The following is a 12,352-nucleotide window of genomic DNA, read 5'->3' on the forward strand; positions in this document are numbered from 1 at the left end:
TAAACAGCTTTATTCCTGTTCAGTCCAGTGATAAAAATAAAAGCATAGACGCACCTCGAAGGACCGAGTAGGGAAACAGCAGCGTAGGGATCACACTGTCCATTGACAATCGGAAGGCCTTGGCACTCCAACACCCTGTTAAAAATAGATATTAATGCATCAGCACAATGCTGGGCAGGAGTCTAACACAGTCTGCACCGGCTCTCAGTGGCTTAAATGGTTCAAAACTGTCATTCTGGAAAGAGACCGGACAATATCTGAGGGCCTCGGACCCAATCAGGAGCATTTTCTTTGACGACCCTTAAATCAACACTTAATTCCCCATTATTACAAATACTGAAAGTCTGATAAGACACGGTGTAGTTTCTGTTGAGAATCAGCTTCACGTCGGGCCCCACACACCATCTCAGTGTCTCTTTCAACCCTCCCGTGCGGCAGGAGACAGGACGCCATCCCAGAAAACAAGACGATAACCGAGTCCCTGCTATCCGCGCAGCAAAGGGATCGCAGATTGGAGCCGCGAGCCTCCAATCTTACAGCGTCTGCTCTGGAGACTGCCGCATAATCACTTTATTAATAGATGGCGGCTGCAGCTGTGGCGAGTTCAGTTGCTAAAAATGGCTTAACTCGGCTTTATAATGCAAAATAATGACAAGAAGCCGAGCCCAGGCAAGTCCCACGGGCGCTCACACAGCAGCGACGCGATATTTAAAGAGAGAGCGCCGTCCACCGGCATTTTGTGTGAAAATCAGGATGTTGGATGAAACTTTGTGTTCCTTGTAAGTCAAGTTCCCCAAATATAAAAAGTAGACAGGCAAACAGCGATTAACGCCGCTCTCTGTCTGTCGTAGAGAAACAGCATCCTTTCCCAGTTAATACAACAAATGAAACTAAATCCTGGAAGCTTTGACAGACAATCATGTCCCTGTATTAGTCGCACTTCAAGCATGTTATATGTGCAGGGAAGAAAAAAAAGACAGAAAAGAAATTAATGCCATTCAGCTTTATTTGAAAGCCAAAAAAAAAAAAAAGAAAAAGCTGCGTTTTACACATACAGTGGTGGAATCTCATCTTTGAGTCTCTGCCTGTCTGTGGAGGCTGACCTGCTGCCCCATGACATCACGCTGTGAGGGGATTAGCACCCAAACAAGGCACCCGGTGGCATGAATCACATCCTGCGAGCGCCGCGAGTCACACACACCAACACGAATTAAACAGCAAATCACAGCGCTTCCCACGTCTGAAACTGACACGTATGCGCCGGCTTGCGCAATCCTCCTGGCACACACACACACACACGCGGGCGCACACACACACACACACACAGCTCTGTAATAAGGAGTAAGGTGTGGGCTTGGTTAAGCATTGCTAATGCTGGAGTGCTTCCTGTCCAGTAAGCTGGTTTATATAACCCCGGCTTGGCCTATAATACATCCAGCCCTCCTCTTTCTGTCATCACCGCCGTGAGCTCTGACAGGCCAGACAGCGGCGGGCGAAGCGGGCTTGTTTGTTTTAGGCGACATTACCCATGTGAGGTTAATGTGCCTCTGCACCCTGGTTTCCTGTCAGGGACAGCTACACTCAAAAAAAAAACAATGAAATGATTACGTTACAGCCTCTCTGCCACTCCAAAAAAAAAAAAGAAAAGAAAATGCTATTATGAAATGCATGTGATGATGACGAGAGCAGCAGCCTATAGGACAAAGATGGCTCCTGTCCTCGCGTGTCACTGACACCAAAGCTATAGAAGTACATGTAGGACAAAGTTGTTGGGGTTTTTTTTTTTTTTTTTGTTCAGGGGGAGGAGGGGGCATTGAGTAAGACTGTGCAGCAAAACCTCAGCGGGAAGCTATTTGAGTCAGTGACATTTGTGGTCGGATGTCAGAAAATGAAATTGAAATCTAAAGGCTTTTGCTCTTCGTCTAAACCAGCCCCGGCCTACAAGTAAACGAAACCTACGAGTAGGCGGGACCCAAACCGTGACGAGGCCACCTGACCTGCGGGCATCGCCCTGTCCCCTCTCCACGTGAGGACAGAGACGGGACACTTTGATGATCATCTTGGTCCACCAATGTCCACCCTCGGTCGTTTTTGTGTCTTTTCTGTTATCACAAGTCTTCCCGAGTTCTTGGCTTTTCTCTCTGAGCTCTTCCCGGGGGCATAGCAGGTGGTGGAAGCCCATCCAGTTGACCAGATATACGAATGGCGGGCACATGAAAGTATACTAACCTTACCAGAGCGATCGGTTGCGGTCAGAACGTTGCCCTCACTGATTTTGTGAGAACGATTGCAATTCGATGTGTTGTGCGGCACTAGCGTTTGCGTAAGCATCCCAAAGCTTCACATGTGTGTCCTTATTTTAGAGCGGGAAACAACCATTGTGGTTTTGGTTGCTTAAATCGGTCTACTTTGTTGATTTGCATGAATTTGCGCTTGCAAGTTCAGACTATGTGTAGTTTTTTTTCTTGCAACACTTTTGCTTTAAAGTTTTATTTCCAGGCACTGTGCCTACTAAAGGCAAAAAAAAATCAATTACACTATAATAAATAGTTATAGTAATTTTGATGATCTCTGTTTGGCCTTTTCGATTCATTAAAACAATGAAAAGTCTAATAAAGCTTCATGAAGAACATTTTTTAGCCTCATGCAGAGAGTTTGGAGTCTGAAATCTGCTCGCAGTGGGAGTGGGACTAGTCAGATAAGATGATTTCTTGAGGTACCGACACATAATCATAATCACCAGAGTCCCAGCTGAGCATCAGCACCCGGCCGGCGATCGTTTGCATATTCCAAAATAATCCCTCCGTGCGGTTTCAAGGTATCAGAGGATTACTCTCAGGAGGAGAAAACTCGTCCAAACATGCAAATGATATGATCGAATGTTGAGGCCGTTTTCATTGCTGCGGCTAATTCGGTTCTGTCTGCGCGTCTTGTCGCTGAAGGAAGGATTTCTGGAGCCGGACGCACGCAGCAGCTCTCTCTGCCCCCCCCCTTAACGCACGTGTCCCTCCAGAGAAATCTGACGACATGACCTGCTGCTCTTCCCTCTAAGCTCCTTACCAATATGTGATCTGGGAGCAGAGCCGCACACTGGCTCATCATCAAGCACACAAGAACCCATTGACGGTTGTGTCACTCATCCCCGCGTTAAGTTCCTCTGAGACGTGGAACAAAGCCATCGGGCTTCAGACACACACACACAGCCCACTTATGACTTCGCCCCTAACACATTTCCCAAATGCGGATGACCTGTAACGAAGATCACAAACCTGGGAGCAACTCGCTTCCAGTCACAAGGCGATGCGCCGCGATAGCAGGATAAAGCATTCTGCGGTAAAGCCACCGCAACGACAAATACTGCAGGGCTTGCTGTTTTAAAGCATGATTCATGCAGCAAGTCACTGCTGGGAGAATCTCGGTAACATAGCTGGAAGACCACTCAGTGCTTTGCGCTCAGCTTTTTAGTAACCGGTCTAATATTCAAGGAGAGGGATCCTTGTTTGGTACCGAAGAAGCGCTACGCATTCGATTTGATCCCACTGATGTCCATTAAGCCGCAGGGATCAGAGTGTGGCAACAGACCAACAACGATAGAGAGGAGAAATATGCATATCATTTATAATTTATATATAATTTACTGGTCAGTAATGGTAAAATGTAAAAGAAAAAATATATATATTTTCTATATTATGCGTTTAGATTAGTGGGAAGTGAAAGTAATCAGGCATATACCCAAGGGAGCTTTGGTTGATGTTTTATTCCCGTCATCATCCTGCTCATTCTGTCAGGTGGTTAAAACAAACTTTACACCTGCTCCAGCCTTCCTTCTTTTTCCAGTTATTCTGAATGTTTTGAATATCACACGTCCTACAGGAGGGTTTAGTCGACATAACTTTTTCTTCTTGTAGCCATTTGGTGGTATGTTCCCCTGTCTTTTCCAGTTTTGAAGAATGCCTAATTTTATACAGTGGGACAGAAGGTCGTGTTTCACCCACATTATCGTTCATTATGAGCAACAACTCTCCTGCGATAGGAGAAAAAAAAAATAAAACAACTAATGATAAAACGGTTTTGCATTGCAGGCGATGTTTTCTGTTGGCTAGCTTCTACGTAACTGTATCTGAAACCGTTGTGATTATATATGTCATGAATTAACTGATAATAAAGTAACAACGACTAGAGGATAAAACAGAGAAGGCACAGGAAGCCTAGGAGGGTGCATAATGTTGGTGTTTGTGTGGACTCACCGTGTGGCCAGTTTATGGCTGATCACGCCGCTGTCGGTGATAACTTCGCTCAGACGCAGCTCCAGGTGCACTTTTCCCTGCAGGACACACAGAAAACCCAACATCTAATTTGTTTCGTGTATACGGCACCCTCGACACCTGTCGGCACACACGGCACAAAGCGAGCTGTGCCGCACGGATTGCAGCTTGAAGCACCTTCGACCCAGACAATCCTGGCTTGTGTTCTTCTCCTGAACTCAACCCACAGCTTTCCTACAGGCTTTAGTTCTGGGGACTGAGGCGGCCATGTCGGTTTGGCTGTATGTTCTTGGATCATTATTCTGCTGAATGACCAGGTGACGATCCATTTTCTTTTCTAGCAGATAAAATTAGACTTTTTTTTTTTAGAATATCTTCTAAACACCACCTCTTTCAGTGCTTTCCCCCAGCACCACAAATCCTCCACCAGAGCTAAAAGTGCTTATAAGGCGCTTTGCCACAGATTCAACATGTTTCACACCAGACCCGCCTATAGTGTTTGTTACTAAAAGGTTCCGGCGTACTCTCATGTTACCAAAGCAGACAGACATATCAAATATGTTTATGTTGGTGATGGTAGGACAGGAAAGGCTTTTTCACGGCACGTCTCCTGAACAACAACATGTAGATGGAGTTTCATGGTTGTTACGGAGACATGTTGGGCGCAAGGTGCCACTCTTTGCTACTGTTCTCCGACATTTTTCACTGAATTACAGAATCAATGCATTCAAACAGAAGGGAGGATTTTTACAAAAGAAATTCAGTGTGAGAATTTTCTCCTGCAAATCTACGTTTAGGGCTTTTTCACACACCTCTACAAAGCCAGTGCCAACGAGTCTGTAGGCCGCCGCGTTTGTATTTTCTGGTTAAGTCTGACAGCGCGGTACGATCCCATCTAATCTATAAATCTGTTTTTATGCGGTGACGCACTCAGTTAAAGACATCTTTAAGCTGTCACAAACCATCAGCTTCGCGCTGATGACAAATAAACAAACAACAACAAAAATAAAGAAATGCTAACAGACGATAACTCCTCATTCAAAACCTGTGTGTTTCTGTTTGGTTGCGGAAACGATACGGCCGTAAACAAGCGGTGATCCTCCCCCTGACGGTGAAATCAAATAACTGTGGCTGGACGTCATGCCGGAGATATTTTCCCTGTGAAGTGATTGGATTAATGACATAATGACAGTGGAGTGAAGAAAAGCTCCATTAATTAACGGCATCAGTATGCAAACTCACAGGCGTTGCTCTTTCTGGGCAATTCAAGCAGAGGGAATACACACACACACACACACACACACACACACACACACACACACTAATGCATGCATGCATGCGTGCACAGGCCAAACAATGTGTCCTCTATTAAACGGAGAAGAGAGACACTCTATCTTCCTACTTCATTTGATCCATCTCCTTCGCTTTTCTCTCTGAGCTCTGCGTCTCTCGCACATCCTTCCTCTCCCCAGCTTCGCCGATGAATGTGTCTCTGTTTCAGATCGCTGCTCCGGGGCTATACACACCCATCTGTCTGCAGATGTTACTTGCTCACTGTTCGCTCTGTGCGTCCGTGAGTGTGGGTGACTGACAGCGCCGAAAATGCCCGCACACGCGGCGAACAAAGAGCGGCGAAGGAAAGCGGCGAAAAAGGCAATCGGCGGCAAATTTCTGGAAACCTGGATCACCCCACCCCAGTTTCAACACTTAAGACGGACGCCTGGATATGCATCTTAGTTTTAACCCCCCGTTTAACCCCAGATGATTTGGCTGCAAATGCAGCTTTCATTTTTATTTTTGACCAAAAAAAAGAACACATTTTAATTGCTCATATGTAGCCAGTTTATTCTTTATTTTGAAATATATCTTCAGCCTGTCTGGTTTCCCGTTCCCGTCGCTGTTCACACCAACAATCAAGCTCTTTCAGCTCACCTGTGCCTGCCAGTCACCCTCATGCCACTCACGTGTTCTGCAACAAAATCCACAAAACACGTTGTGCGTTTGGTTGCCATTTCGGATTCCAATATGTCCGGCATTGCAGTAAATTCTGGCCACACATCAGAGATTTCTCACCCATTGAGGTAATTTTCTAAATAACTCACTCAGTGTTTTTTGAGTCAATTATCAAGGCCAGGCAACAGAAATTATGGATGTGAATTTCTCCAATGTGAGATCAATAAAGCCTATCTTATCTTATCTATGCAAGAGGTTCCCACAACTCCCAAAGATTTACGCTGAAAACCCTAAATGCTGAATTGCTACAGTGACATTTATTTAGTATTAGCATTCCTGTATTTATATGAATTTTAATATTCGTGGCCGCTCTTAGTCATATGGTTATTTTCAATGTGTCCCATTTTTTCTTTTTGTATCTAGCCATTGATTCTGCTGCTACGACATCGCAGTATCCCTGCTTCTATTTGGTCATCATCGCAAACAACTAAAACTGTAACCATCCATATAATTAAATATAAAGTAGAGGACAGCAGGGTGCGGTGCTGGCGCAGGGGAAGACCACCTGACCCATGTTCAGAGGTCCTGGGTTTGAACCTCAGCCCATGGACCATTGGTGTGTCTTCTCTCTCAACCCTAATTCCTGTCAAATAAAGTCCCAAATACCTTTAAAACGGCAGAGGATAGATTTCATTTACTTTAATTAGATGGCATTATGTCTAGAGTGAAGATATCAGACATACAAAACCATGGAGGGATACTGAAAGAAAAGCATTTCTCTGAATCAGTGTGATGCTATTGTTGAGGACCAAGGACCAGAGGTGCATGACTGAGGCAGATTTTTAATAACCAGAGCTCAGGAACCAGGAGCAGACTGGTGAAAGCAACAATGACCCGACTAGATTAGCCACTGAATGAAGGAGGATGCATTATGGGGAGTTTGACCACCGAGAGAGAGCAGGAAGGTGAGGGACTGGAGTAAAATTAGTAACTAACAAATGCAAAACACAGGAATACACATGAACATAAGACGATAAACTGGCTTCTACGTTTTTTTTATATTCCTGTGGAGCAAAAGCAGGATAAGGTTGGAGAAAGCTGCAGAAATGCTGGAAGTTCTTCTCTCTGATGCTTCCTTACCAACAGATACTGAGGACATGTTGGAGGATTTAAGACATCTCTGTGTCCAGCAGGACAGCAAAGGCTGCCATTGGATAAATATTTCAAGGAGACCGGTTTGAACAATTTAGCAAAGGCCAGCCTTTAGCCTCACTACGGGTGTAATGAGAACAGAACAAGATATGAACCTGGCCTCTTTAAAGAGGATCTTGGAGGTTACGGAGATCTTCTCCTTTCTGCTTTTGTGTGTTTTTTTGTTTTGAAATTATTATTTCCACAGAAAACACAGAGATCCAGGTGACTTTGACCCTGCAGCCTTGGATGTTTCAGGTGCACACAGGCCGTGTTTGTTTGGGTTCTGCTCCGACTCCCAACATTAACACACAGACGAGGTATCACACAAATACACGCCTGCATATCCTGTGCACAGGGTGAAGACTCTGGGTGATTCCTGCTTTCATTCGGCCACTCGAGAGGACATTCTGAAACAATGCTCGTGCGTTCTGGGGTCTTTTTAAGCGTTTCTTTTGTTTTTAATTAACAAACAATATTCAGGCTCAGGTTAAACTGACCTCATGACACTTTCTGATATCAGTGACACAGCCTTTAAAATGTCCCGGTGCTTCATAAATTTTATCTAACGGCCATAAAGACACATAGATTTATAGACATTCAACAAAACTTGGACACAAATGCTCTAAGTACGTAGCCCAAATAATCAGATAACATTCATGAAGAGAGCCGCTGAAGAAATATCTATTTTTACAGCAGTTCAAGCCGCAGATTCTTCCAATGTTAATGAGTGACGAGCCCAGAGCCCTAATTATATGCCCATTTAATAGAGAAATTGGAAGCATGATTAAAAGTTAAAAAAGGAAGACAGCAGGAATACAAATCTGTCCCATGAGCGGGCCTCAGGCCATGCAAAGCCCAGTACGGGGGTGATGCAGCTGAATTTTACTGGAAGCCAGCGACCGGGGATCTGGGAACGGGAGGATGTGGGACTGCCACTTTAGTTTTTGTTGGCTGCTGCTGTACGCTGGGATATTATTGCACTGACGATCAAAGTCGGGACAAAAAGCGTTCGGAGAATTCGCCGCAGTCTTTCTGGCTCTGAGCGTCACCAAAGAAAATATTGCAGCTTTGCAGCTCAAACTTGCATGTTACGTTGATCTGTGCTGCCAAGCGGCGCGGCATTGTTTGATCCCATGAAAACAACTGGAGGGAGAATAGCTCAAAAAGGGAAAGGGGATTGTCCCACTCATACCGTTTCTCACAAACGACACAGTGATTCTCGGAGGTCAGCCCTGTGTCGCATGTGAAGGGGCGGCTGAACTGACAAACCAGCATTCCCTTACATTTAACTTCCAGCGAGACACACTGTTAATTATGACAGCCCAATTAGTTTGTGTCACCTTTTTGTAATCTGTCATTCAGTCCTGTTTTAGAGAACTAAAGCTTATTCCATTTTAGTTGACGACAACATAAAGTCGTTAGGCCATTATTATTTAATTTATTCTCCTGGGAGTGTCTAGAACTAAGATTATATTTTGCAATACACAGATACTGATTTACCTTTGTCATTTAAGTCTTAGTGGCTATATTTCCGGCTTATTTTGGCCATTCCACAGGACTTCAGTTGAATGAAATCAAATTTAATCTGCATTATTTTTTTTCCCATGTTTTTGTTTGTATACTAATAAAAATATTAGTCATATTCACCATAGTTTTGGTTATTTTGCATTTAATTTATATTTTGTTTTTGTCCAGAGAAATAATTGTTGATAAAAACTACAAAAATCAACTAGATGAACACTGGCTAGACATTCAGGGAATCTTTTAAAGAGGTTTTCTAAAAGTCTTTTTGGATATTGGTAACTTTTTCACTAATTTTCAGTCAAGTTCAGTCCGATCCTAGCCGACTGTGATTCTGCTGATTTTGACCTAAACAACTGGCACATGATCATTTCTTAAAATTGTTATCTATTGTTTCTTGAAAAAGCTATTTATTTTTAAGACCTAAAGACCTGAAACATCACCTGAGAGATGCACCATTCTTCATTTACTCTAAATCACGCTTTCAGCTAAAGGTTCTTTGGGAATCACCTTTGTGATGCTTAAAAAGTTTATCTGCTAACTCTTATTTCTGGTATTTTTCATAGATTAAAGAAATTCATGTAGTGTGTGATGAAGTCGACACAATACTGGTTGATTCCTTTCTTTAAGTGTTTTTATGCCAGAATGACTATTTATGTCAAAAGTTACATGAAAAGAAGCAATCTTGTCAGTATTGTCAAATGTTCTTGGGATGGGGGGGGGGGGTTAAAATATAAATACGAGTATCATGTCTCTTGCAATTGAAATTATATAATGTATCACTGATGCTCAATAAAAAAAGGTATAAAAAAAAGAAAAGAAGCAATCTAAATTTTGAAAACTGCCAGGTATATGACAGAAAATAGAAAAATAACCCAAAATACAAAAAAAAAGAAAATCTTAAATAAATGCAAAAAAATTTTTTTATTTCTTGGTAACCTTTAAATATGATCAACAGCATATATACATTTGCAAGAAAGTCTGTCGGCTTGGAGGTAAAACAAAAGGAAGTTGCAGAGCTTTTACGCGTGAATGTTTAAATAAAATGCAGATTTGTTTACAATCCTGATATCAAGTGGAATAAGTCACCTACAAATTAAGTCTAAGCCACATATTTGCCCGATTTTGATCACGCACATGATGCTGGCTGAATAAAGTTTAAAGAGTGAAGAAAGTATCATGTATTTTAACGTCACGCTTTTCCATCCGGGTGTAAAAGCAAACTAGAGATTCTTTGCGATGACAAAAAAAAACAAAGAGGGAAAAAACTGCTTGTTGTTCAGAAAGCTTGACTGTTTTCTCTCGGTACTGACCTGCACTTCTGAGTCAGCGCTGACAGGCTGCAGCTGGAACCAGGTGTCTTTCCCATGGTATTTCTGCAGGTCCTCTTTCTTCACGGCAACTTTGCCTACACAAACAGCAAACAAGACAAATGAGCTCATAACTCACTTCATGCTTTCCCGAAAAGAAGAAGAAAAAAAAAAAAAAAGCCTACACGTTCAGATTTAATCTACAGCAAATCCTCGACAGACGCTCACATGTCTGCTCATGCACTGTAAATCCTCACACATCCATCCATCCATCCATCTCTGCTTTATCCAAACAGTCACCTGGAGGAGAAACACTCACAATGTGTGCACTTTGGTGGCCTGGAGATAACCCCTAGAAGTTCAGCGTACCACCTGCAGTCCTTCCCACACACACACACACACACACACACACACACACACACACACACAAACACGCACACACCCGAAGGGAGTAGCTTGTGGTCAGTCATGAAACCCACCTAGAGCCACACTGACACACCCAATGCCACTCAGCACAAACACGGATCTTACAGGATATCCTGCCCTCCAGAATGATCCGTGGGTAAAGACGGGTAAAAAGACTCCAAATGCATTCAGTTTTAATTGCAACAGCAGATCTGAACACTGGAAAATTTGCCGCAGCTCTCTGATTTCAGTCCGAATTTAAATGTGTGGCATTCAAATTTGGGAATTTATCCAGCTTTGTGTGGTTCCAGTTGTTTTAACTGTTTTAAAATCATTTTGGCATAGCACTGCTAACTAGTTTCTTCTCACAGTATCCTGACGTAGATATCCTGACAAACCTAGCTTAGCTGATATGTTCTCATGTTTTTCCCTTTTTGAAAAGTGTCTAAGCTAAATGGGCCTCTGTGCAACGCCATATGCATACCCAGAGGAAACTGCAGGTTTTTCTATTTAAAATATCCTAGACACACATATTCACTTACAGTAAAAGGAAAAAATCAGTTACATATATTGTTTAGGAATTGTTAGCTGGGAGCAAAATGTGCAGCACAAGTGATTTTGTTTAGTTTTGCTTCATTGAATGATCTCTTTGTATGGGACTTTAAACATGCTCAAATTAAAAGTTGTTTTTTTTTTCAAAAAAATTTTAACAGTGACATAATCCTTTTAAGATCTGAGACAAATATATTTTAAAGCTTTTGAGACATCATGCTACAACGAAAGCGAGGTACAAATAAACATGGAGGCTGTCAAATTTGGTTGGGATTGCCTTACTTGGAAAGTAAGAACATTTCTAAGAGTTTTTATACATCTTCACAGCCCAAACAAGCTAAATCATAGGAACATGGGTACGGTGCTCCTTTTTCTTCACCAAAAAACCGAACACAAAACAGTCAACCGCAAACTTTTCTTTAAAAATGAAACTGCATTTCTTTTCTTTTTTTCTTTTTTTTATCTTGTCGTCTTCTTCCTGCTTACTTGGAGGATTTTAATGTCCTCCACGCGGCCGAGCCTTGGAGCAACAATAAAGTGTCTGCCCACGGGTCGCAGGAGAGAAACCGAAGCTGACAGCTGCGCATGCAGCCGGGCTTGCTGACTCATCTTTTCTGCATGTAACGGAGACATGCTGTGAGACTAAAAGTGTAAAAGTTTGGAGCTTGTTAGCGCTGGTAGGAGCCGCTGAAAGGCTCGTTGACTCTGGTGTCCTGACATCAGCTGGACCAAACAAAGAGGAACCCGAGCAACTGCAGCAACCTCTGAGCGATGAGGCTCTTAACCGTCCAGACACCTTATATTTTTTGCCCCTTTCCTACAATGAAACATCACTGACTCAGCGCGCTGCTGTAAGGACAGACAGGCGGCCAATTAGATCCTGTCGGAGCGTAAACAGCTGGTGGCGGCCAATCAGAACCCAGGAGGAGAAGCCCGGCTCAGTCAGACAGCGTGTAATTAATGCAAGCGGTTATTCCCATGCCTGAAAGGTGAAACCTCACCTATAAAATTATGAAAGCTTTAACCGAATCGAATTAATTAAGCTTTGATTAAAATGGAAGGGACTTAGCTTGAGTTTAAATGGATTCATTTAAAATAGTTTTTTCCTTTCTGTCTGCAGTTGTGCCCTAAAAGAAAAGCCTCGTTTGAAGC

At 42.9% G+C, this 12,352-nt stretch overlaps 1 protein-coding gene across 1 annotated transcript in view; it reads right to left on the reverse strand.

Annotated features, from left to right (window-relative positions):
* LOC105933799 (ras GTPase-activating protein 3) overlaps positions 1 to 12,352 on the reverse strand; it is a 54,362-nt gene that overhangs the window by 19,272 nt on the left and 22,738 nt on the right. The window contains exons 4-6 of the mRNA XM_012873496.3: positions 10,247 to 10,341; positions 4,248 to 4,324; positions 55 to 135 (exon numbers count right to left, since the gene is read on the reverse strand). Coding sequence (XP_012728950.2) covers positions 55 to 135; positions 4,248 to 4,324; positions 10,247 to 10,341 — 253 coding nt within the window. The remainder of the gene's footprint in view (positions 1 to 54; positions 136 to 4,247; positions 4,325 to 10,246; positions 10,342 to 12,352) is intronic.

This window comes from Fundulus heteroclitus, chromosome 4 (genome assembly GCF_011125445.2).
Source record: "Fundulus heteroclitus isolate FHET01 chromosome 4, MU-UCD_Fhet_4.1, whole genome shotgun sequence".
Taxonomy (NCBI): domain Eukaryota; kingdom Metazoa; phylum Chordata; class Actinopteri; order Cyprinodontiformes; family Fundulidae; genus Fundulus; species Fundulus heteroclitus.